Source organism: Anolis carolinensis, chromosome 4 (genome assembly GCF_035594765.1).
Source record: "Anolis carolinensis isolate JA03-04 chromosome 4, rAnoCar3.1.pri, whole genome shotgun sequence".
Classification (NCBI taxonomy): domain Eukaryota; kingdom Metazoa; phylum Chordata; class Lepidosauria; order Squamata; family Dactyloidae; genus Anolis; species Anolis carolinensis.
In genome coordinates, this window is record NC_085844.1 from 36,888,604 (window position 1) to 36,916,135 (window position 27,532).

The following is a 27,532-nucleotide window of genomic DNA, read 5'->3' on the forward strand; positions in this document are numbered from 1 at the left end:
GTGGCTTTAGAATACCCTCAGGGAGATCAGGCAATACGCCACCCTCCAAGCCTTCCACACAATTGAAGATGTGGCTTTTGTGACAAACCTTTGATCATATTTAGATTCTTTACGAATATATATGAGGACCTTCAGATTCTTTATCAAACCCTTCACAAGACTGAGACCAGTTACTTTTGTTTTTACCTGCCGTAATTGGTATATTTTACTGTTTTTAATCCGGGGGCACTGTGAAATTGTGATGTTTATGATGGCTGCTTATTGTTTTATGTTATTGTTTTTGCACTTTTTGTATTCTGCACGATGCACCTTGAGTGCTTTGTGAGCCGCCCGCGTCCCTCTGGGATGGTGGCGGGGTATAAATAATGGCTATTATTACTTACAGTCCCCATTCATCCCTTCCACATACTTCATAATGTTGGGAAATCGCTCGGAGATTACCACAACACATAATACTGTATATTTCAGATGGAAAGAAGGCACCAGAATACTAGAAAACAAAAGCAAAACGCTAACCTATTTGCCCTTTGGCATCAACTTTCCTAAGCAGAGTTATCTCCCAGCCTTGTCAGCTGGCTCAGATCAGGAAAGACGCCCGGGGTCTGAGCAGGGACGGGCGCCAACGGGGTCCTCGGGGAGGAGGCGGAGGAAGGAGCCGAGGAAGCGCGCCTCAGGGGGAGCAGAAGCAGCGCCTTGCGCATGAAAGCCTGCCGAGTCGCACGCTTCGGAGTCCACGCCCGCGTCCCCACTGACCCGCTCCCAATCCACCAAAGGAAGTGTCGTCGAGGTCCGTGTTGTGGGTTGGGGTGGAGTGGGGTTGCCTCCCGGGAGGAGTGGGCTGGCGAGGCCTGACTCCGCCAAGGCGTGGGGAGGGGAGACTGAGTTGGTCCCACCTCCCCTGCCTTTGCAGCGGCACCAAAAGACACCCCACGCCGGCCACTGGCTCCCTCCCCGTCTCTCCAAGGAGCGGCCAGGAGCGGTCTGTCTGTGCGCCTGTCCGCCTGGCGGGGAAGCCCGTCGTGGCCCCTTCGCGGAGAGGCCCTGCTTGAACAGGTGGGAGCCCAGCGGGACCGAGGCGCCCAGGGACGGACGGCGAAGGGCGGCTGCAAAGCGAAACCAGCGGGGGAGCGACGTCCAGGCGCGAAGCCGGGCCAAGGCAGCGCTAGACCTTGGCGTCCCCGTCCCGCCCCGCCAGGCACAGCTGCCAGGACGAGAGCGCCTCACGCCAAAGTCTGGCGCAGGCTCCGCGGGCGTGTTTCCCTCCTAAGTTCGCCTCGCCTGCTGCCCAAGCGCGGCGCGATGGAGCTGACCTTGGCTGCGGCGAGTCCAGCATGAGGAGCGAGCGGGCCCCGTCTCCTCTGGGCGGACCATGATCCATGGTAAGGCGAGGAGAGGCAGCCCCCGAGCTGGCTGCCTTTGGGGGCCTCCTTGCTTCTCCTCCTCCGCCGCTGCCTCTGCGCCCTATGCCCCGCTCCTTGGCTTTTATCCCCTCGGCCGGCGGCGGGAATTTCCCCGGCGTTCCCTTTTCTCCCGGAACGAAAGTAGAAGCGCCTTCTTCCCAGAAGCGGGCAGGGCTCGGGGGAGGCCAATGTCCGGAATGCGGCGGAGGCGAGCGCAAGGGTCGGGGGCACGTCGGGTCTGCCCGTCCTCGCCTTCGCCTCCTTCTCCGCGGCTCTTTGGGGAGGAAACGGGTGTCTTAATTCCTGCCCAGCTCTGCCTTTTCCCGTCAAGGTTTCTGGAGAAAGCCCAAAAAGTTGGAAGATTTCACAAAAGGAAAGGCTGCCAGCCTAGGCGAGGTTCTCGCCTTCAAGCACATCCTGGCCCTAAGGATCCGATTTTCTGTCGAGGACGCTGCAGCTCCCATGCTGCCTCCAACAAGACGCTGCTTTTCGCCGCAAAGTGTTGGCGTCCAAGGCTCCTCGATTCTCACATACACCGCATGGGTTTTGTTCCACCTCAGGACACTTCCATTGATTTATCAGGAGACAGATATTTACAGTGTGTCATACTTTTCATGTGACAAACAAGGGCGTTCCATGTTGGAGTGAGACCAGGTGGCCTTTAGCTTGTCAGTAATCCCAATCCAGATGCTGAAAATGCCTCGTATAAACTGTTCCTTTTAATGCTTGGTACTTTTGAGTTAGGGCTATTCCAGTAGTGTTGGGTGGTAGGCTTCATGGCTGCCTTCCAGTCCATAAAAGCCCTCCCGAGTTCCTCCAGGGAGATGGGCAGGATAGAAATAGTTATTGTGTTGTCAAAGGTTAGCAGTGAGTTTTCCGGGCTGTCTGGCCATGTTCCAGAAGCATTCTCTCATGATGTTTGGCCCACATCTATGGCAGGCATATTCAGAGGTTGTGAGGTATATTGGAAACTAGGCAAGGGAAGTTTATATTTCTGTGAAAGGTCCAGGGTGGAAGAAAGAACTCTTGTCTGTTGGAGGCAAGTGTGAATGTTGCAATTGATCACCTTGATTAGCATTTAATGGTCTTGCAGATTCAAAGCCTTGGCTGCTTCCTGTCTGAGGGAATTCGTTGTTGGGAGGTGTTAACTGGCCCTGATTTTTTCATGTCTGGAATTCCTCTGTTTTTGGAGTATTATTTTTTATTCACTGTCCTGATTTTAGACTTTTTAAAAGTACTGGTAGCTAGATTTTGCTAATTCTCATGGTTTCCTCCCTTCTATTGAAATTGTCCACATGCTTGTGGATTTCAATGGCTTCTCTGACATGGTGGTTGTTAGAGAGGTCCAGCATTTCTGTGTTCTCAAATAATATGCTGTGTCCAGGTTGGTTCATCAAGTGCTCTGCTATGGCAGGCTTCCCTGGTTGACTAACTCAATCAGGACTTTCAATCGATATATAAACCTCCCTTGTCTAATTTCCAATATACAGCAGGGTCTCATTTATCCAACCTTTGCTTATCCAATGTCCTGCATTATCCAACACAGTCTGCCCTTTAGTAGTCAATGTTTTTGTAGTCAATGTTCTCAATACATTGGGATGTTTTGGTGCTAAATTTGTAAATATAGTAATTTCTACATAACATTACCATGTATTGAACTGCTTTTTCTGTCAGTTTATTGTTAAGCATGATGTTTTGGTGCTTAATTTGTAAAAACATAAAGTAATAGGCTTTTCCTTAATCCCTCCTTATTATCCAACATTTTCGCTTACCCAATGTTGTGCTAGCCCGTTTATGTTGGATAAGTGAAACTCTACTATACCTCACGACCTCTGAGGATGCCTGCTACAGACGTGGGCAAAACATCAAGAGAACATGGTCGTTCAGCCCAGAAAACTCACAGCAACCCAGTGATTCCAGCCATGAAAGCCTTTGACAACACAAAGTTGTTATTATTATTATTACAAGAAGGGGGGGGGGGGGAAGAGATCCACAACCCAATTCCGGCACTGTTTACAAAGTTGTACTTCTGTTGTTTGCCTTTCTGGCACATGTGTGTATATCTGTTGCATTTTCTTGGGGTAAGGACTGAATGAGTGAGAAAAGCTTGCTCAACAGTAGACTTTGCCGCTAGTAGTTCCCAGCAGCCCTGTGTGGACTCTGCCCGCAAGTGCAGCTGCCAACTGAGGATTGGCGAGCAGTTTTGCAGAAGTCGGTGCCCTGTGTTCTGGCTTATCCTTCTGTGAAGGAATCCAACGTGGGAAACTCCTACTTGTTGCCTTGCTTCCCTGCTTATTTATTCCACTACTGTTTCTCCCTTCTGGCTAGGAAAGCAGTATTGTATGCTTCCTCTATTTCTGTACTCTTCCACTCCCCTTTTCTTAGGTTGTGTACAGTTGATCATAGTTAGGAGCAGTGGGAAGGAACTATGGCTCATGCTACTGAAGTTTCCATTTTTGTTCATGTGTATTCCAAGCAGATGTACTTAGTCCTAATCTTTTTTTTATACTGGTTTTAAACAACTTCATTGGATGTGTTGCAATAGCAGATTCCCAGATTAGTTTAATGTTTATTTTTTATGTTTAATATTTAATGCTTATTTTACTTAAGTGATATTTGCCTTTACTGTTCTAATGTAGCACAAAACCTATGTAAAATCACACTATGTATTTTTGACATTAATATTGAAATCTGAAATATATGCAGAAAGCACTTTCTGCTGTGAGGAATCTTGCATGGTACAAAACCTTATCATACTTTTTATTTCTTTAAAATTATTGTTTGGAGTTAATCATATTTACAATAGTTTGTGGTTTGACCCCTGGTTCTCCACCGCAGAGGTAAGGTCTGTATATATGCAGTAAAAGAGTTTCCATTACATCAAATGCAATGTCTGTACACAACCTTTGAAAATGTGAATTGGCATTATCTTGCCTTTGTCTCCAGAGACATTCCTTGAAATTATTCCTGAGTTACAAATGAATTTTTTGTTGTTGTGTTATGGAACAATATCTGTTTTGTTGTGAAATGTATAGATTGTTCCAGTGGTAAGGGTGAACATGTTAGGTTATGGAAAGTATTTGCCTCAGCTAAAATTGCATACGGCTAAAATTCAGGCATCATAAAAGAGGGGGGAGGACCCTTCACAGAATGTTAGACATTTTTCACCTCATATTTCCTGTTAATAACAAGATTATGCAGATCTTTGCATTTTGCCATCCCATTTCTTTAAACTTCACTAGCACTGTCACATGTGAGGGGAAAAATCATAATCTGGAAATTATCCTTAATAGCAAATGGAAAATGAAAGGGATATGACATTCCCTCTTTCCTGTTACTTTTTTCCTGCTTGATTTTTTAATGGAAAAAAATTAAAATACAGTAGAGTCTCACTTATCCAACATAAATGGGCCAGCAGAACGTTGGATAAGCAAATATGTTGGATAATAAGGAGAGATGAAGGAGAAGCCTATTAAACATTAAATTAGGTTATGATTTTACAAATTAAGCACCAAAACATCATGTTATACAACAGATTTGACAGAAAAAGTAGTTCAATATGCAGTAATGCTACATAGTAATTACAGTATTTACGAATTTAGCACCAAAATATCACGATGTATTGAAAACATTGACTACAAAAATGAGTTGGATAATCCAGAACGTTGGATAAGCGAGACTCTACTTCTTATTATAACATTGAGCATGTTTGTGCTTGAAGCAGATCAGGACAAAATTATAAGAATGTAATGACCTCTTTACTCAGTAAAATGGAACCATATATTGAATAACAGACAATTAGATATCCTTCAGTTCTACACAGAATAGGTATCTACCCCAGTCTTCCTATTAATTGGGTTGGCTCTGTTTCCATTTATACTGAGAATTTTATCATCTGTTTGGAAGTGGATAGGTTGTTGTAGAGTCTGGTGTCTGTTGAGAAGTCAATTCTACTGATTTCACTGGCCCTTATTCTCAGATAGCTGAGCATGTGCTTGGACTTAGATTGAAATTGTAATGCAAGTGCACTTTCAAGGAAATATGTCCCATTGAATCAGATTTATTGCAGAGGACACAGTAAGCAGAAAGTGTCCAGAATTGTACTGTGGACTTTACTATCACTTTTCTCACAGTAGTTCCATTAGTTAATAATTGATTTTTGCAAATGTGGTCTGAATATTCCTTATATGGAATTCCAAAATACTCCCACATTGTCCACATGAGTCTCAGAACTAGTAACACCCGTACTTTCTGATAGTTCCGTGTACACCAACTTTGTTTCATGCATAAAATTATTTAAAATATTCTACAAAATACATAAATGCTTAGATGTGGGTCCAGTCTCCAAAGATATTTTGTTATGCACATAAATGCAAATACAGGTGTTCAGTCCTCGCCCACATCTAAAATCTGAAATACTTCTGTTCCCAGGCATTTCAGTTAAGAGATGCTTAATATATATGTGCATACCTCTCTGACTCCAGAAATTTGCAAAATGTTATCAACTTAATAAGAAAATTTAACATTTTTATTTGTGATGTCCATACATCATAATGAGCTTCATCACAAAGAGCTGGAGAAAACAAGGGAACGCGGGGGAAAGGGTGGAGTTTCAGGAGCTTCTGTCTTGAAAGAAGACAAATTATTTACCCACTCCTATCACACTAAGATCACATCCTCCAGCTTCTAACTCAACCAACCGCTTAATTCCTATCACATGGGCAGGCAACAACTCCTCCCATTTCAAGGATAAAGGTAAAGGTTTTCCCTTGACATTAAGTCTAGTTGTGTCCGACTCTGGGGGTTGGCGCTCATCTCCATTTCTAAGTCGAAGAGCCAGCGTTTTCCGCTGGTCATTTGGCCGACATGACTGCATGGGATGCTATTACCTTCCCGCTGGAGCGGTACTATTGATCTACTTACATTTGCATGTTTTCGAACTGCTGGGTTGGCAGAAGCTGGGGCTAACAGCAGGAGCTCATCCTCTCCCCGGATTCGAACTGCCAACCTTTTGACCTTTCGGTCAGCAAGTACAGTAGCTCAGCAATTTAACCTGCTGCACAACTGGAGCTCTTATTTGAAGGATACCAGCCTACTTTTAAAAACAGACATCTTTTAAGGCAGCACTGCCTTCATGACTCTTTCACTGAAGCAGATTTAAGGCATCTTTCTTAAGGTGGCACTTCCCATGGGGTCATTTGCACTGAGATTTCCCCCCATTGTCCCTCCAGAATTTTGATTATTTATCTTTTTTAACAAAACATTACCCAGGAGCTTAGAAAGTGATTTAAATTTTCCCAGAGCCTTTGCATTGGCAATCGTAGGGTTTTAAATTGACCCTCATCTTTCCCCAAGCCCCACTGCATTGGCCATCTGAGGAAATGGGCATTTCAGTTCCTCCTATACACAGCATCATCATTTTATTTACAAGCAGGCAACAAAAGCAGGCAATGTGGATTCACATCACATGGGGATGGCCATTTTTCTATGTGAGTAATTTAAAAATAAGTCGATTACCAAACAGTTTAGGAATAGTTTGAAAAACCAATCGTTTAAAAATGGCAAAATACCTCACCCCACAGTTGAAGCTTATGTTGTCTGAAGGTCATTGTGGGTTGCCGTTTCTTAAATGTGTAGAAACTTTCATTTTACTTGGTGTGTGAAGTCCAATGTCCATACATAACCATTTTCATTTTATGAGTTGTACTTTTGACAAGAGTTATAATTGGTTTTGAAAAGAATTTTCTGTTAAAAATGCCAAATCTTCTTCCTGAGCACATCTAATTCATATATCCCCTAAATAGCTAATATTACAGTAGAGCCTCACTTATCCAACACTTGCTTATCCAACGTTCTGGATTATCCAACACATTTTTGTAGTCAATGTTTTCAATACATCATGATATTTTGGTGCTAAATTCGTAAATACAGTAATTACTACATAGCATTACTATGTATTGAACTACTTTTTCTGTCAAATTTGTTGTATAACATGATGTTTTGGTGCTTAATTTGTAAAATCATAACCTAATTTAATGTTTAATAGGCTTTTCCTTAATCTCTCCTTATTATCCAACATATTCGCTTATCCAACGTTCTGCCGGCCCGTTTACGTTGGATAAGCGAGACTCTACTGTATGTCATATTACTCTAGGAAACTGAATACATACCATCTTGATACTAATGCAATGTAATTTTTGCAATCTAGCTTTTTTAAGGAATGTCTTTTGGATTGTGCCACTGTTCCTAGTTCTGGTGTCAGATGCTTCATCTCCTTGCATGGACGATATCCGATCACAGTACGATAATATGTTAAGCATCGATATTACAAATCTGGTAGGTAGCATTTTATGAATCCCACCCTTTTAAATTACAATTAACGTATATGTGTATGTGGTTATACACACATACTGAGCTGAGTTGTTTCATTCCTAATTTAATGTTGGAAATATTTGTGCCTTTCCTAACCAATCTAAGATACAATCTATGTGACGCATGAGTAAAAACTATTATGGAATGTATTTATAGGTCAAAGCTTTGGAGGTTCATTTTGTAATTCGAAGATGAGTATGATTTGCTAATACAAATCTCTACCAATTGGAATGGGACCCCCTCTGAAGCAATATGAAACAAAATGGAAGCCTCTGAAACGTTTCAGAGAGATTAGTAAAGATTTGTTGTTTTGGGGCATTTTAAATATTTTTAATTGAAAAAGCATTTTAAAACTCCTAAAAATCACAAATGAATGAATCTTTCTGAAATTGTAGGATTGACGATAAGAAGGGCAGGATTGACGCCCTTCTTATGTTATCTCATTGGGCAGACATTCAAGGGTTTCTTATCATTTCTTTTAAAAAATATTTGTAATAAAAAACCTAAAAATCAGTGGATGGCTAAAACGTTCTGAAACTTAATAATAATAATAAAACTTTATTTATACCCCGCCACCATCTCCCCGTGAGGACTTGGGGTGGCTCACAATGTTACAAAAGTAACAGCGCAAATACATTAACAAGTTAAAACAAAGGTTTATACAACAGTAATGATATCAAACAACCACCAATGCCATTCAGTCAACTTCAAAGGTGGGGGGGGGGGACTATAGCAGCAATATAAGATTAAATCATTAGATTAAAACACCATGATGAAAGGAAACTTAGCAAGCTTAAAGTCAGAAATATCACCTACAAGTGTGCCAAGTTTCATCCTGATAGCCATAACAATGACAGAGAAGTGAGCTTCAAAATTTTCCCCATTGCCGCTAATGAAACAATTACGAAGTTTCAGAGATTCAGTTTTGAAACGAAACGGGACCCCTCTGAATCTCCTAAATGAATTACTAATCATATTTCAGTCACTTTGTATGCACTTTTTCAGTATTAATCTGAAATGATTTATTTGTTTATCTGAAATATATTATATCCCACCCTTTACTCAGAAATGTACAGGACTATAAAATATTGAACCGGAGAACTAGTGTAGGGGTTTGAGTCTTGAATTGTGACTTAGGAGAACAAGTTTGCATCCTATTCAGTCATAGAAACCCACTGGACTTTGGTCAAGTCACAGTCTGCTGGCTGCTAAGGAAGCCAAGGAATCTCTGTGATGTATCTAGGATCCTCAGAAGGTCCTGCAGGCTGATTTCATTACTATGGACCCAACTATAGGAGCAACTGGACACTTCACTGATGCTGTTTTTGGCTCTTCATTGGTCAGTAATAGCCTTGTTTTGGAAAGCATATATCAGCTCAAGGGTAGGCTTTGTTGGAATGAAGAAGTGCTTCAGTTCCATTTGATGATGTCTTGTGGAAAGTCTTCCAGATTATTGATCTGACAACTATTAAAGCAACACGAGCCCATCTTTTATTGAGTTTAGCAAATCTGCTCCCACTCTGTGAATCTTAATTTACTGCGGTCATTATTAATGTATTTTGTTAAAGAAAGATATGTCACAAAAATACAAGGTTCACAAAGTACAGATTGCTATTCAAAATGTGTGAGTAAATTGTTAAGGAATACATTGCCACAAATATTTCAAGTTAGGGAGGAGTCATAGTTTTTCTTCTAGAACCGTACTTTTTCTATGGAGAGGGGTTTCCCCTTGATTATGTTTAAGACTCTTTCCCAGAACTCTTTTGAGTCCATTGCCCAAATACTGAAATTATCTTGCCAAGAAATAACTGCCAAGGAAGGAATGAACAGCTATTTGTATTCAACAAGTAAACAATCCAGTTATTGATGTTGAGATATGACAGGATTTTTCTTAAGTATGTGTCGACAAAAGACATTTTACACATGCTACGAAACTATTTTGCAATTACATTTTGTGCTTAGGGCACACATCTCATATTTGGACTAAAAGTGTTTTGCTTTCAACTGTATGCTAGTCGTGAAATTTCAGAAGAATTGGATGTGTCCTGCCTGTTTCAATTTTCTAAGGTATCTATTTGTATGCCCAGCACGTTTCACATTTTAAAGGAATGTTTATATATTTAGTGTAAAGAAGACTTGAAGAATTAACAACAATCAACAAATCTATAAACTGATTACTGTAAATGATAATTCATTAGCAGCATTTCTTAGACTACCACTGTTGATAACAGTGGTATCACAAGGATAGTAAAAACATCAAAAAAAACATCTGGGCATCCCCTGGGTTACGTCCTTGTAGAATGGCAATTCTCTCACACCAGAAGCAACTTGCAGTTTCTCAAGTTCCTCCTGACACACAAAAAAACCCTGTTGATAACAATGTGGTTAATTTATTAGTTCCTAATATAATACAGTGTGATATTACACTGACAGGATTTTTTTTTTCGTGTCAGCAGTGACTTGAGAAACTGCAAGTCGCTTCAGGTGTGAGGGAATTGGCTGTCTGCAAGGACATTGCCTAGGGAATGCCCAGATGTTTGATGTTTTACCATCCTTTGGGAGACTTCTGTCATGTCCCCGCATGGGGAGCTGGAGCTAACAGAGGGTGCTCACCCGCTCTCCCAGGATTCGAACTGCCAACCTTTCAGTCTGCAGTCCTGCCAGCACAAGGTTTAACCCATTGTGCCACCGGGGGTTCCATAAAGGATTAATTAAAATGTTTCTACTTAGTCTGTTTTAAAATATATATCATTTCTGTTGTACTGGCAGAGAATTCTGTACAGAAATTATATTTGTCCATGTCTTCTGGATTATTAGTATCTCATTCAAGTGTATTTATGTTTTGTATTATATTTTGGTGTGTGAATGAGATATATCACACTCCTCTTAAATAAATTTCCTTGAAGATATTATTGGTACCTGATTTACTAAGTACCATGATAATAAAAACTCTTGCATATTTTCTGTTCAATTACTACTAAGATTTGTAAAATTTGTTGACAAGCAAATATAATAATTCCTCCTGCCCCCTATACAATGAGTGAGGGCGTACATCAAAATTACAGTTATAAATGTATAACTGTATTGTCTTCTGGTTTGACTCCCCAAACTTGTCTTAATAACCATAATCCGAACCAAATGATGGAGATCTTTTCTACTGCTAGCCACAGTGCTGTAGGAGGAGCTTTCCTGGCTCATCTTGCCAGGGAATTGATGTGATGAGGAGCTGTGACAGCTTCTTATTATCCTACTGCAGCCTGCAACACTCTGTTTGCCAACAGAACAGGCCTTCAATGCTTGTTTTGGTTGCTGCCTGTTTAGGCAGGTTGAGGGGGCAGTTACTATTGTTCCATGTTCATGAACATAGTTCCATGTTTATAAACATAAATGCAAAACAATTGTGAAGTCTAGCTTATGCATTTTTAACAGATCAGCGGGGTGCCAGGCTATGCTTGTATGTTAAATAACAACTGAAATGTTACTCAAATACCCTATATACTTATGCATGTCTAGAATTTTAAGTCAAAAAAATCAACCCCTAGGTCAGTGTGAGTACTGAACCTTAACTCTTATTTCTGAGTGCTTAGCCCTTCCTCTGAGAATCGAAATGAAGCAATCCTGTTTACCCTCTGTGCCATGGCACTGTTTCTAGCCTTTTTGAATGCCTAGTTCGGAAAATGGTGTGGCAGCCAGGGATGGCTTGCTCTCCAAGATGCTTTTCCTCCTCTGAGGAATGACCCTTGATTTATCCATGGTTCATGTCAAAATCCATAATTTTGGCCTCAAAACCTGCCCTCAGATTGAACACAGTCAACCTAATCATAAAGATATACAAACCTTACTTTTTCTATTGTTTATTTTTGCTTGTGTGTTCTGTTTTATATGATTGGTACCTTGTGTTTTAATGATCTGTGACCAGATATTAAATACTTGGTTGCTTGCTCTAATTTATTATAGGAGGATATTCTTCAAAACACCTCAGACTTCAGAGGACGTTCCTGCAATTCAACTAAGGTAATGTCAGTGTGTCTATACATCCTTAACTGCAATATGTCCAGAATGTTAGCAAGATGCATGTATTTGTTCCTTCAAATCTTTCCAGTCAATCATCTGGAACATCTACCTTCTATGTTCAAGGATTTGGTGCTATCCATGGAGCAAACATTCTATGCCCAAAGATTTGGCGAGGAAGGTCTAACGTGGAGAATATTTTGTGATCTTGGAAACAGCCACAAATACCCATGCTACCCATGGCCATGTCATTCCAAATCTAACAATCTTTTATTAGTCAACATAATCCAGTTTTTCAACCAAACGAAACAAGAATTACAATTTCAAATCTGATAATACCAGTCAACTTGAGCTTGAGTTTCTCATGTCTTAGAATATCTTTCTTTATATCATCCTATTTGTTAACATAATTATTCTTCAATAACACAAACTTCACATTTATCATAGTGGTAGCTATTTATTTTTTTTGGAATATCATCAGTCATTTGTGTATTGATTCTAAATTAAACCCTTTAAATAATTGTAATGTTTCAAGTAACATTTCTATATTTGCCAAATATAGACTGATTTAAATACATGTATTTTGATTTTAAATCCATTTATTCTCTTGTCTTATTGTCCTATATAAAATGTTCATAGGCAAAATAAATAAAAGAGGCAAAAGTGGCTCACAGTGGGGCAAGCTGGTAGCTTTGGTCTCTCTGTTTAACCCATGGCTGCTTACCAGAGACATGACAATTTTAAGTGCCTAGAGCAGAGTTTATAGACCCTGTCCTGTACAAATCAGTTACATTTTGGAAATTCTTAAGGTGTTCTCTTCATCCCAAAGTATTTCCTGTAAACACCTGGCATTATCAAGGAGTTTTTTTAGTTCTTGATTCCCCAATCAGTTTAATTTAACTCAGTATTTACCAAAATGAGATGTATCCATCCTTGGCTGTCAGTTTTTATTGTCCCAAAGTTAGCTTAGATAGCTGCTGCCAGTAAACACAGCTATTATCCCCAGGACAGTGATTCAACAGAGATAAAGTTTTGGAAATATGCACGGTTGCACCAAAGCAAAATTATATAAATGTCTAACTAGTGTAATCTAGCTAAAGCAATTTATCACTTTCACTATAACTTACAAATATTCATAAATAAGGCTCAGTGAAAATAAGTTTCTAAAGTGCTTCATGGGTTTAGATGTGATATTGAAGGATGAAGGAAACAAAGGAGGTGAGAGGGAGGGAAACCTAGGGTATTTCTTAAAAGAATCTGAACACAAACTTGAGAATATGGAGGTAGAATAAAAATAAAATGCACTGGAACTCCTTAATACCATCTTTCATCACATATTAGTCACCATTGCATAATAGTCCCATCCCCTATTTTGGGTGCCACAAATTTTATTTTTGTTTTCCTCACTTAATAATCACACCCACAATTGATGGGTGTGACTAATATGCAAGGGGGCAACCCTCTGTACTTTGAAGGGGGAAGGTAATTAGTCAAATGAGTTTGCTGGCCTGATCACCTGTATCCTCTAAGTTCGGAAGCTTGCCTTGGCAAGGCAGCCCTCCCTTGCTCTGAGGGGAGAGATGGGTGTACAGATGGACCTTCACCTGCCTGTGCGTCTCTCAGCCGGAGCTGCAAGGTCTCAGCCGGAGCTGCAAGCATCTGAGGGAGGCCTCACAGCTTTCTCCAGTGAGCACATGGGTGGGTGAGCCTTCACCCTCTGCACGCCTTCTCTCCAGAGAGATCTGGGGCCTCCCTCGGCTGGCGGCAGTCAAAGGAGACTTGTGGCTCTTGTTGGCAGTCAACGTTGGCTGCTTTGCAGCTAGGGAATTTTCCTCATCTGGCAGCCAAACAAAGCCCCATAACTGCAGAAAGAAATTCCCAGCAAAATAGTTGCATCCTCTTCCCCTCCCAAAGCGGGGGAGGGGGGAAGTGAAACTATTATGCAAGGAAATATGGCACAATTAGATGTCCATTTTCTCTTCTAAAAGAGCCCTTTATTATGCTGCAAATGGACATACAGAAACATTTACGTTTAAATGTCGCTACGTGTACATTTATTTATTATAGGAGAATACAACTGGACAAAATGCTGCTGTGTGTACGTGCTGCTGCAAGTCAAATACGGTAATGTTCATTTTTTGGGAGTTAATATGCATCCATACTTGTAGTGAAATTAGCATAACCAGGAAAGTATGTAATATCTGTGTACTTTATTTTTTCCCCCTTGTAACAGATAAGATCAGGCATAGTTTAGATAAGTTTGTTGTCATTTGCTATCAAGTTAGCATCCATGTATGATAATGTTATGAATGAGAGTCCTCTATGAGCCTTGTTTATTAATAACTTAACTACCCTGAGTCCCCTCAGGGAAATAGAGCGGGGTACAAATAAATAATAGTAGTAGTAATAGTAATAATAATAATAATAATAATAATAATAATAATCATCATCATCATCATCATCATATCATTATCATTATTGAATCCAGGTGTTAATCCCAATTAAACCTATTGACTCAATGGCATCGAAATGTAAGGTCACAAACAGCAGTCTCCCAGTTTCTCGTGAACTACAGTTGTTACCTGTAATTCACTCTTGTTCAAGTTTTTAAAAATGTAGTTTCCAAGGTCTCTGGTTTCTATGATCATTATGAATGATCTTGTTTGAGAAAGACATGATGGTGAGACTATCATTCAACAATCTATTGAGCATGTTAGATTGTTGTATAATGTTCAGCATTACTACAAGTCATTATGATATATTTCATTACAGACAAAAGCACTAAGTTGTATGGCACGGTGTCTAAAAAAGATTTCTGAGACATGTATCACCAGTAGATCTCAGCTACAACATAGGATGAGCTTGGTTTCAAACTGGACACTGAAGTTATTATTACATCAGGTATGTCTGCACAAGAACGTAATTGTTATTTGTTTGCTTCCATTTACTGTTACTTGTACCTCATATTCTTATCTAGATAAAATAAAAAGTAAAGAAAACAGCAAAGATGTGAAAAACATAAAAAATTATGAACATTTGCCTAAACATCCTGTGAACTGTTTTTCTGTTAAAATTATTGCGATAATTTCCATAACAACCTTTAGTGTAGAAAGTGCTATAAAGATTTCTTCTGTCTTTACAATAACCTTTAAAACAGAGGGCACTGAGAAACAGTGAAGTAGGGATTTATTAGTTTGTTCACTGTTGTCAAGTTCACTTTGATTTATGATGATCCTATGAATGATGATTCTCCAAGTCAACTTATCAGCAGCAGCCCTGCTAATGTCTTGCAAACTCAGACCTGTGGCTTTCTTGATTGAGTCAGTCTTTTTTACTGTGCTCTACCTTTCCAAGCATTGTTGTCTTTCTTAGTAAGATGTGTCTTCTCATATGTCCTAAGTGTGACAAGCTCAGTTTAGTCACCTTAGGTTAGTGGTTCTCAACCTATGGGTCCCCAGATGTTTTGGCCTTCAACTCCCAGAAATCCTAACAGCTGGTAAACTGTCTGGGATTTCTGGGAGTTGTAGGCCAAAACACCTGGGGACCCACAGGTTGAGAACTTCTAGGGAGAATTCAAACATAATTTGCTTTGGGATCATTTATTTGTCTTTTTGGCAGTCCATAGTATCTTGCACCACATTTTGAATGAGTTGATTTAATTCCAAAAAGGTTCAAATAACTTCAGTATTCAGTGATTTATCTTCATAACTCAGGAACTGGTCTCATAGCTCCCCTTCCAAATCCTCATGTTCTTCTGATATTTTTGGATTGGAGGATCATAATTCAAACTGAATACCCCCATAGGGGTATTATTGAAATAAATGTACGCTGTACTGGGATATATGTGTATTTTTTCCTCATTGTTCAGCTCTCTGAGAGGTATAGCAATTTTTTGCATACTGATATAATAAATGACTTTGCATTTCTATAAATGTATTTATTCATTACTGAATCAATATAAAATTAAGATAAAAATTCCTTTCTTAAAATGTATTAGTTTTCATAATCCACCTTCTAATCCATCAGAGTAGTTATACTTTGCTATAATTATTATTACATGTATGCATAAGATGTCCACAATAGTCATACTATAAACATTAAAATGTTAGTACAGGTTTCCTTTGTTTTGCCATGATTCAGTTTCTAATGTCTCACCCTTTTAATTTGTGCGAATTACAGACAAGTTCCCTAGTTTGATGAGGAGTTGACTCTCATATGCTTTTGCTTATGAGGTTCATCTGTGACTGCAAGCAATTGTGCAGTTCCAAGGCTTGCCTATGGAAAAAGCAGATTCCTCCTTGAATTTTGAATGCATGCAAGAGTTCTTTTAGCGTCATCACATTCAAAAGTGATTTAGTGTGCCATTTTTGTGTCCAAAATGCATTTGGCATGCTGAAATAACCTGGGTTACACTTTTTAATCAATTTTACTTTCTGACAGTTCTGTGGTCACTAACCTATCAGATAAGTGGGAACTTCATTTATAGACAATCCCCGATTAATTCTGAGCAGAATGAAATAGATATTACTGTATTAGGAAAAATATTAGTGGGCCCTTGCATTGAAAGCACTACAAATACATTGAGGCCTAAACTATTTAGGGGCATAATGCCTCTGCTATGTATCTGGACTTTTGTAAGTTGGGTGCATACAAATACTTTGAAGAGAAAGGGAGGGGGCAGAGGAGAGAGAGATGTCAATCAAATTCTCAGAAACATAGCCAAGAATGGTGACACTAACCTAAATCCTTTTTATTTTCAAAAAGTGGAAAATGTGGGTTTGCCAATACTTTTAAAATTGTGAACATTGTACGTGTACATTTTTCAAGTGAATGCAAGCACTATTTTAGTAAAAGCAATATGAGGTATCATGTATATTTTTTCTTTTTTGGTCTTCTTGTAAAAGCTTTATTTTATATGATAAAAACATGATTTATTAGAAAATGCTTATTTACAAGCTTGAAACCGTCTTATTATATACTATATATATACTATATATATTATATATCTAAATTATATACATCTTAACCATTTTTTTAAATATAGGAATGTAATACCACGGTTGTTAAAAAAACACAAAAAGGCAAGTGTTGTCGTTGCAGAGACTTCTACCAAACATCTGACATGATAATCTACACAAAAAAACTTTTTTCAGACTTTAACAAGTGCTGGATACACTTTATTCGAACAAATTGAAGATTGCTACAAAAGGACTACAAAGCTCTTATTTTTCAGAGCAGATCATTTTTCTACTTAAAATGTATGCATTGCTTATGTAAACTTTGGTACAAAAGCTCTGATACATTTCTGTTCTTGAGAAGGCAGTAAAAGAAAATGTTGGAAGAATGTATGTTGAATCCCCCATTATCTCAACAGGAATGGAAACACTGATGGACAGATGAAAGCACTGAGCTATAATCTGCATTTCATTTTTTTAGGATGTGTGTGAGTCTTTCAAAATTTGTCTTGAGATCTTGTTCTGTGGTTATGAAATCATGAGCTGGACTCAGGATTGCATAACATTTTCAATTCATGTTTATGGTCATTAATGACTGAATGTGACCCATCCCAGTCTACCTTTTCAGCAGGCCATTGCCCCAACTGGTTTCAGAGGCGGTATGGATTAAGGTGTAGGGAATGACCCGTGTTCTTCTGGTCATGGGGCACATTCACAGTAATAGTAGCAGGACTACAAGAGATCTCTCCAGCTGCCTCTTCTCAATGTGCCCTGCAGCTGGAAGGGCACTCTGCAGATACCATTTCCCACTGTCTCAAATAGTGCCTTCCAAATGCTTTAGTCTGAGTGCCACTAGACTGAAAAGGTGCAGGAGGGTTGGTGAGAGGAAGGAGAAAGAGTGGTGGCAGCATTAGACAAAAGTCTGTCATTGTAGGGTTTTTTTTTTGAGGGGGGAGGAGGGAAGCAACACCTCAAAAGAAAATGACTTACCTTAAAAAGATTAAATGTCTATATAATTGTTCTTCTTAAAAAGCAACCCTTTATTAATGTTTTTCTTTGAATTCAATTTTGCTTGTAATGGCCAAGAACGTACATCACAGATGAAACTATGGATGTGTATTGTCACCAGATCCAACTGTATAAACCTTATGCTAATAGCCAGCAGCCATACTCAATGGTGGTCAGTTCTTCTGGTTGCTTGGATGCAACAAAATGTTTCCATTCCCCTCCAACCTGTAATCTGTGGTGGGATGAGAAGTTGTGGCAGGGCTTCTCTTTCTGATTGTCACACCACAGATCACTGGTGGGAGGGGGCTAGAAATGTCATTCTTCAGCACACCTGTTGCCAGAAAACATACCAGTATTGCTTTGTATGGCCTAACAACTATCTTTGGGGGCAGATTTTGAGAGGCATTTGGGATTATGGCAATAGTGGGAAGAGGTTTAGTCTGTGCATTTTAATGTCTGAACAGGATGACAGCCACTTACCTAAATACTCATTTAGGACAGTAGGCAGGCTAGGAAGCAAACAATGATTTAAGGGGAAAATGGCAATTTAAGGAAAAATAGTGAAAAGGCAGTACAGATAGCGTCTAGAATTAGGACAATGAATCTGAAAGTACTATTCCTTTTTATGCTGGAAATCAGAAAAATTATTGCTGGAGTACCGAGGAATTTCTCATGTGTGGAGATGTCTTCTTGAGTGAATGCCATTTAATGCAACAAAGCCATGTAACTTAATATAACAAAGCATTATTTTTATATAATAGTATTGCCATTGTACAACTAAAATGTTTATTTAAGAAATGCTTTATAGTTTCCCATAACTCTTCAATGATATACAGTTCTAATTATTCTTAAGCATCCATTACATTGTGTTCTACAGATTAGTTTTTTAAAAATAAATATTCGTCTTGGTGGGTTCTACTCCTAGCTATGTGCCAAAACAGTGACTGAGCAGAAGTGTCTGTGTCAAGGGAGAAGATTGCCAATTGATCTTCGAAAACACAATGGCAAATATAACCAATGTCTCATCCTCAAAGATCAAGCAAAATACATTTAGGGATTCACGTATACAATGCTAACAAACCATTACTGTAAGAATATCCTAGTCCTGTTTCATAGCAGGACTTATTTCTGATATATTCAGTATCTCTATTAACACGTAGATTTTCCCTTCTGTTCCCCAAAATATTGTTTTTCAAACTTCAAATGATTATTGTTTACCCCTTAATTCAAGATAATGGTCCAGTTTTGCATGCCAACATTGAAATATAGAAATAGTCCTATGTATGGACTTTGAAAAAAAATCAACAAAATACAGAGGTTTTTATTGTGACTTATATTTGGAAATTAAATAACACACTCAATTGGGAAGTGTTAGCAAGAGTTTTCTGTTGTGTGTATATGTGCCTTCAAGTCAGCTACCAACTTATGGTGAGCTCATTAATTTCATAGGGTTTTTTTTAAGTCAAAGAATACTCAGAGGTAGTTTTGTCAATTCCTTCTTTTCAAAATATAGGCTACATACAGCACCTGGTATTTATTGGTGGTCTCCCATCCAAGTACTTTCCAAGGCTGACCTGGCATTGCTTCCAAGGTCAGAAGGGATCTTGAGCCTTTAGGGTGGACCTAACAAATTTAGGAAAGGATAAGGCTTATCTGCTCTCATTTCACTGGCTCCTGTCACAACTGGAATGCTTGGTTGGTTATTGTTGTACTTTTAATTTCTAACTGGCTGGAAAACTGAAGAGTTAAAATTATTTCCTTTCCTTGTATGACCCGACCCAAAATCTAAGATCTGCTTTAGATTTTGGATCCTGTGACTTAGTAGTGGCCAAGAAAAGAAAATGTATAGTGATGGCAGTCCATTTACTGAAAACTCTTTTTAATTTCTGGCAGATTTGGAAAACGTTAATATCATTGTCCCCAGTACCTCCAAAGATGTTGAGCTATCACTGTCAGTGTCTTTTAAAGTTTAGTTCAAAAAAAAATGGCATGAGATTTGGAAAGGCTGTACTATCACTTATTGTTAGGTGATAGAAAAAAGGAATTCGTATACAGTAGAGTCTCACTTATCCAACATAAACGGGCCGGCAGAACGTTGGATAAGCGAATATGTTGGATAAGGAGAGATTAAGAAAAAAGCCTATTAAACATCAAAATAGGTTATGATTTTACAAATTAAGCACCAAAACATCACGTTATAAACAAATTTGACAGAAAAAGTAGTTCATTCCACATTAATGCTATGTAGTAATTACTGTATTTACGAACTGAGTACCAAAATATCACAATGCATTGAAAATATTGACTACAAAAATGCGTTGGATAATCCAGACCGTTGGATAAGTGAGTGTTGGATAAGTGAGCCTCTACTGTGTGTGTGTGTGTGTGTGTGTGTGTGTGTGTGTGTGTGTATTCTGCCCACTTGTAGGACTGAGTTAATAACAAAACCACTAGACTGAATGCCCCCAAATTTGGCCACAATACACCAACACATCCAATGTATGTCCTTCACTCACTCCCCAAAATGGATTGGCCTATATCTATTTTTCACGTTTCCCCCCCCCCTCCCTTTTCAGTCGTAATGTTACACTTTCTTCTTTTACTCTCCGCATTTACCCTGAGGGGGGGTTACTGTATTTACAGCTGACAGGGGAGCCCGGCGCATGGAGGAGAGCAGGTAGAGAGAGAGCCAGCTTCCAGGGCTGTTCTTGGAGGGGCTTCCCTCACTCCTCGCACACACAGGACTTCCAATTAAAAAGCGGGGGAGGGGGGGGGAGGAGGATGAGACATTCTTCCCCTGGCTGCCAGTCAGAAGGGTAGGCCTGTCCCCTTTAGGCTGTGTAGAAGGGGCCTCATATAATCCAGTTCTAAGAAGATAATATAAGATTATAAATATATAATAATTACTGTGGTATAATACCCTGTTTCCCTGAAAATAAGACAGTGTCTTATATTCATTTTTTGCTCCCAAAGATGTGCTAGGTCTTATTTTCAGGAGATGACTTATTTTTCCATGAAGAAGAATTTACATTTATTGTTGAACAAAAAATGAACATTCATTATATACTGTGCAGTAGTTGTCATCACAAACCAGCAAAACCAGGCAAACTATGAACCCTATCCGGAATTTCTTGTTACTACCATTATTTCCATGTACAACAATCTATGGTACATACATTTACCCATCCTTCATCCTCTGGTGTTCTGTTCAGCGGGCATGCTTCCAAACACAAACTTTGCTTTGTCTTATTTTCGGGGGATGTCTTATTTTCGGGGAAACAGGGTAATACAGAACAATGTAATCTCTAAAATCAGGACAGTGACTAAAGAACAACACTCTGAAAACGGGAATTCCAGACAGGAAAAATTCAGAGCCAGTTAACACCTCCCAACAAAGGATTCCCCCAGGGAGGAATCTGCCAGGCTATGAAGCCACAAGGCCATTAAATTCTAATCAAGGTGACTATTTGCAGCATTCAGTCTTGCCTCCAACAGACTAGAGTTCTTTCTCCTATACTGGACAATATTCCACAGGTATATAAACCACATTTGCCTGGCTGCGTCCTACCTAGGGAAATCCATTGAAAATGAACAAAACCTGGCTCCCAACATTAAAAAGCTCTAAAACCAGGACAGTAAATAAAGAACACCACTCTGAAAACTGGAATACGCTACTGGAGAGGTTTGAGACGACTGACTCACCATAGTGGGAGTTGAAGTTTACCCTACCACCAAAGACCACACTGAACCCCAGCAGTGCTGCATCTAGACCAAACTTGCTCAACGTAACAGACTTTAAGTACTGATGGAGTTTGTAGACGTTAACCAGGCATGATGTGAGTTGCAGTTCACACACAACCTTATGCATACTTTACATATATACATATATATAAGCATATAACATATATTAAATACCACCACTTTTTTCAAAACCAGACTACGCCACTGCAACATGTTACCGGGCACTGCCAGTATTCTATAAGTTTTTAAAAGGCAATCAGTTACTTCATTTATTATTCTTATAACTTTCTTTAGACTGCTTCTCTTAACAGTGCTATTTTGTGTTGATGATTTTGTGCTTAGCCCATTTTGGTTATTTAATATAAAATGCATATTTTGAATAAATATATGCAACATTTTGAAGGTTAGTTGACATTTTTCTTATCTAGGCTTATGGTAATTGTGGAGGCATTCAGGCTATCTATATTAACTTCCACAAAGAGCAAATAAGACTGCAGGGCTTGAAAGCCAATGTCATATTGTAATATGACATCAAGCATAATTAATCACTATATAACATGAAGAAGAAACAAAGTTTCTGTATGCAACAAGTTACTTTATTTTAAACAAATAACTAGATAATATACATGAAACCGCTGGGTGAGGTCATCCGGAGTTTTGGAGTGCGGTGCCATCTCTACGCGGATGACACCCAACTCTACTACTCCTTTCCACCTAATTCCAAGGAAGCCCCTCGGATACTGGACCAGTGTCTGGCCGCTGTATTGGCCTGGATGAGGGCGAACAAGCTGAAACTCAATCCTGACAAGACAGAGGTCCTCCAGGTCAGTCGTACGTCTGATCGGGGTATTGGGTGGCAACCTGTGCTTGACGGGGTCGCACTCCCCCTGAAGGCGCAGGTCCGCAGCTTGGGGGTCCTCCTGGACTCTGCGCTGACACTTGAGGCCCAGGTGTCGGCCGTGGCTGGGAGGGCCTTTGCACAACTAAAACTTGTGCGCCAGCTGCAACCATACCTCAAGAAGTCAGATCTGACCATGGTGGTCCATGCCTTAGTTACCTCTAGACTGGATTACTGCAATGCACTCTACGTGGGACTGCCTTTGAAGACGGCTCGGAAACTACAACTAGTACAACGATCGGCAGCCAGGTTTCTAACTGGGGCAGATTACAGGGCGCGCTCAACGCTGCTGTTTAAAGAGCTCCACTGGCTGCCATTTATTTTCCGAGCCCAATTCAAGGTGCAGGTTATCATCTACAAAGCCCTAAACGGTTTGGGACCCACCTACCTTCGAGACCGCCTTAGTTACCTCTAAGTTCCCCCCTGTGAACCCGCACGACCTCTTCGCTCGTCGGGGGAGGCCCTCCTCTCGCTTCCACCAACTTCGCAGTTGCGGTTGGTGGGGACGAGGGAGAGGGCCTTCTCCGCCGTGGCCCCCCCGGCTGTGGAACTCGCTCCCCAGGGAGATTAGGCAGGCCCCTACCCTACTTTCTTTCAGGAAGAGCCTGAAAACTTGGCTATTCCAGAAGGCCTTCGTTGACTGATCCTTGTGGGATCATGTTATTTACCTATTAAGCAGTAGACCCTCTGGATTGTTTTTAGGATTCATGCAGCACCTTAAGTATTACACCTGCTGTATAATTATCCCTCCCTGATAACTTGATATTGCTTTGCACCTTGGCCTGGATCTTTTGACCCAAATCGGGATTTTAATATTATTGTGTATATTGACTTTTATGACTGTTTTTAATCATGATGAAGTTTTACTGCTCGGTTTAATGTTTTATCTGACTTGTGCTGTCGTGTCTGGGCATGGCCCCATGTAAGCCGCCCCGAGTCCCTCCGGGGAGATGGGGCGGGATATAAGAATAAAATTATTATTATTATTATTATAATATATCAAGCATTTACAGACTGTAATTAAATGAATCCTTTGGAGGTGGGGGACAACTTAAGTAAAGAGTAAAGTAATAGATATTACTCCTGCTAACTACCAGGAAGCAAAACGAAGGATACAATATACTGAAGGTTCAACAAGAAATCTTTATTGTATAAGTAATAAAACAACTGAAGGAAAAACCAATACTAATATACTGGATCTTTGGTGAATGAAGATGCTGTGAAATCTCACGAAATAGCTGATGGCCAAAACAGAGCATCTCTCGTTAGATTTCCACCATAAAGTCTGAATACACATTTGCTTTTTTCAGGTACAACTATTCCACTCTGCCATTAGAGCAATATATTCAAACATGGAGATTAATCCCTGTGATTTAAAATATTATGGAGCAACCCTGAGCGAATTATTAAACATAATGAGTTCATCTCTTTGTGAGGGTTAGCATGTACATGATACATAACATGTCTGATGAAGTGTCCATCCATATATATATATATATATATATATATATATATATATATATATATATATATATAAACAGAAAAACCAGTTAGTTATGACAAGAATAGCAACATTCTCTCATTAACTTTTAAACTATGTAAACAGATTTAAAGAACAACCCAGTTCTCCTAAATGCTAAAGGTAAAATTCCCACCGATTATTTGGATGATACACTTTACCTTGTTATCAGGTAGCAATACAGTTGGCCCATTTTATTTTTTTGGCAATAAAAAGCCAAAAAGGAATGTTTTGGGAAACTTTTTTTCTCATAAGGATGACAGGAGAGGGCTAGAATCTCTCTGAGGTTTAGCATCTGACTAAAATTGTAAGAGCTCTGCATATGCAAGGAAAGTCTGGGTGACTTTTCCATCCCCTTTTGGCTGCAGTCCATTATTGACATCAAAGGCTTTCCCAAAATGTTATACTTTGAAAACGAATTGAGAGCTGTGGCCAAAACCTGGGACCCTGAGACTTCAGTCATTGCATAGAACCAAGTCTTCAGTTACACCTTCAATGTCTCTCAGCAGTGAAATCTTCACCACAAAATGATAGGGGGTTTGCAGGAAGTTTAAACAGAAAATGGGGCGGAGAGCCATTCGGAAATATTTTGTAGTATTCCTAATCGATCCTGATTATTTTATAAAATAACAATTGAAACAAAGACAATGAACAACACTATTACAAGGGGATGCTAAAATCAGTTATATTTTCATAATGACTAGCTAGAATCCATTAATTCATATTCTTTGAATTTCTATCACAGACAAGCCCACATAAAACAAATAACCCAAAATACGATCTTAAAAACCATGGCTTCAAATCAAATCACATCATCACCTTCCTAGTTCAGGTTGATTATACCCATTGCAGAATCTTCATTAAAAATCAATATAAACAGTTGGGCCTATTAACCCCTCAAATCCATATCTTCAAAGTGCAACTGCTAAAGTACTGTACTTTTAATGCCCACTCCCCCACTGAAATTCAAACAATATATGTGTAACATCACAGAAAACAAAACAGGTCATCTGGGTACCAGATAAAATCTTCAAAATGAAGATTTTATATATATTTGGACAGAATACATGAGAAAAGGATACAAATATTTATATGTGTACAAGCCCCCCACCCACCCAATTCTATACATCTTGCTTCCAGTATTGGTTCAGCTACATTACACAGAGTTACTATAAAAACACTCACTAAACATTATACAACAGCAGAATATCAACTATTTCTCTAAAATTAAAATTGGGTCATCGCATAAAATTTGAGAGCATTGCACTTATAATACCATTCAAAGTAAAACTGAAGATCCACAGATAAACATTCATACCAATGATCTTCTTGGTTCTAATAGCCTAGAGCTGCCATTTTACACCATCAAGTGTACACAAAGAAAAAGCGGGAAACGGGAAGGTGATCAGATAAATATACTTCCAGTTGCCATTAGACACACTGAAACCAGTTTCATAATGATGAAAACAAACTTCAAGCTTATTTAACAATTGTGCAATGCTGGGTCAAATGCTAGTAAGTGCTTGGCTGAAAGGTTAAATTTCACTATACTTGTATTGACAATTACTAACAATGAACAGTTTGAAACTAAATGAACAAACTAATTTGGGGGAAGGCACCATTAAAAGTGGCAGGATTCGTCACCAAGTGATAAAACAGTTGATGTCAAAATATAGATTATTACTAACAGAATCTGCTCAATATTGGTGAAGAGCTTTGGTGGGCCATTTTTCTCCCTTTTCAGCTAGTTCTTTTTATGCTGATCTCAGAAACTACAAAAACCTAAGTAGAAGATGCGGTGAAGACAAATAGTTGTTTTAGGTGTCTAAACGTATATGTTTCATTATTATTATTTTTTAAAATGAAAAGACATTCCTATTATTATTTTACTATAGAGATTGCTATAAGAATGCCTTTCATTTTTGAGGGCAAGGTAAGTACCTGAAATCCTAAGAGCTTTTATTTAAAAAAGAAATGTGAAAAAAATGGCAACAACAAATCTTACATAATATGTTAGGTATATATATGTGTGTGTATATATATCTGTACACAAGTTATGATATACTCATTTGGAAACAGGCTCAAGAGTAAATGATCAGTTAGAATAATACAGCAGACTCAATAAACCAATTTAAATTGAACCTATTTCTGTAGTTATTAAAATTGTAAGGACTCAACAAGTTGTCTGTTTACTTGTAAGAGCATCAGCCACTACAGTCTATGTAAAATGAATTTTATAGTGTAACATTTCTTTCAACCAGTACATTTTCTTTAATCAGAGGCTACAGGGCGAATATTATAGGGGAAAGTCAAGGGAACAATCTATGGATATAACACAAAGAAGGATTACAAGACTGCTCCTACATTTTGATCCATTAAAAGGATTTCCAGAGTTTCTAAAGAATAACCTTTGTAATGGCACAGTTTTAGGTACCAATGTTTTAATATACAGACTATTTATATATCTATATAAATTACTTTGCTTCCAGAATATTACTAAGGTGTTGCAGTGTGAGTTCTGATGCTAAGGTATCACAGATTTCCATGCAGTTAAAGCAAACTGAAGGATTGACTGTCTTTTACTCTACTGTATATAAGGGTTCACAAAACCATTCTCCGAACTCCACATTCACAGCAGAATTTTGCAGCTTCAATTGGATATTTGGCGCCACATTCATAGCAGAATTTTGGTAACTGTGCAGCAGGTGAATTTCCCTCACTGCTTTTGGAACTTCCTCCATTGACAGAAGATGAGCCATCCCCACTGTCACATCAGCCATTTCAGCGAGCATTAAAAAAAATGAAAAACATTACAAAGGTCAGATAAATAAATAATAACATATGTATGAAATAGGAGGCATTCATTCTATGCATTGTCAATTTTTCAATTTTAAATTTGTAGTCTTTTTACAAGATCATGGACAAGTTGCTTCACAATCCTAATGGCAATTGATTGATTAAAGAATTAGTGCATTGTAAAACTTCAGTCTGGTAGAATAAGCTGGACCACAGCCTTATAAATTTTCATCTGTTTGCCCAACAAGGGTGAAGTCAAATTAGTAGGCACCACCCTCAAGTTAGATTAAATGAAAGGAGACATAAAAAATGCTAATTTTCAGCCACAGCAGGCTGCTCTGGAGATGAATGAAGCATTATTGACAGACTATATTTAAACTCTTTTTTCCTGTGCACTTTTCCTTGATATGCATCTCTTGGCCTAAACTGGTATTATTTTTTGATGATGGCAGAGACAGAAAGGAATGGATCAAGTTCAGATCTGCTTCTTTCCAGATAGCAGAAAAAGAAAAGTTTAAAAACAATATGCAAAACAATCACAATGATTACTAAAATGAAGGCAGTTTTATAATATTATTGTTCTTTTTTTTTCAATTTTAAGGAGCATATGTCCTTAAAGAAGACTATGAATAGTCAAAACAACTATTATTCACTCCTTTTAGACTCCCACACCAAGGCCAGCTTTTCACATCCATGACTCGTTTTTTATTGGTTCGTCCTCCCACACAAAGCCACTATGCTAAATGATACCCTTTTTCCTACATTATTTCCAGGCGATCCCTCCAGCATTTTAGAATTCAGAATTTATGAGCCATCTTATTCCTGCCTCCTA

General features: G+C 39.0%; 2 protein-coding genes across 3 annotated transcripts in view; one reads left to right on the top strand and one right to left on the bottom strand.

Moving 5' to 3' along the window:
* Positions 1-591: 591 nt before the first annotated feature.
* On the top strand, positions 592-23,909 carry LOC103278502 (uncharacterized). Of its 2 annotated transcripts, XR_010005940.1 has the most exons (6): positions 592-1,379; positions 7,609-7,736; positions 11,730-11,786; positions 13,851-13,907; positions 14,556-14,684; positions 16,828-23,909. XR_010005940.1 is itself a non-coding variant. In XM_008108467.3 (5 exons), exons 1-5 carry the CDS (start codon positions 1,370-1,372, stop codon positions 14,958-14,960), a joined length of 657 nt encoding a protein of 218 aa, XP_008106674.1. In that variant the 5' UTR covers positions 592-1,369; the 3' UTR covers positions 14,961-16,801. The 2 variants fall into 2 exon arrangements, 1 of the variants encoding a protein (XP_008106674.1); XM_008108467.3 differs by lacking the exon at positions 16,828-23,909 and having other exon boundaries at positions 14,556-16,801.
* Positions 23,509-27,532, bottom strand: part of zc2hc1a (zinc finger C2HC-type containing 1A) — a 34,596-nt gene continuing 30,572 nt past the window's right edge. The window contains exon 9 of the mRNA XM_008108469.3: positions 23,509-26,668. Coding sequence (XP_008106676.1) covers positions 26,506-26,668 — 163 coding nt within the window. The 3' untranslated portion in view covers positions 23,509-26,505. The remainder of the gene's footprint in view (positions 26,669-27,532) is intronic.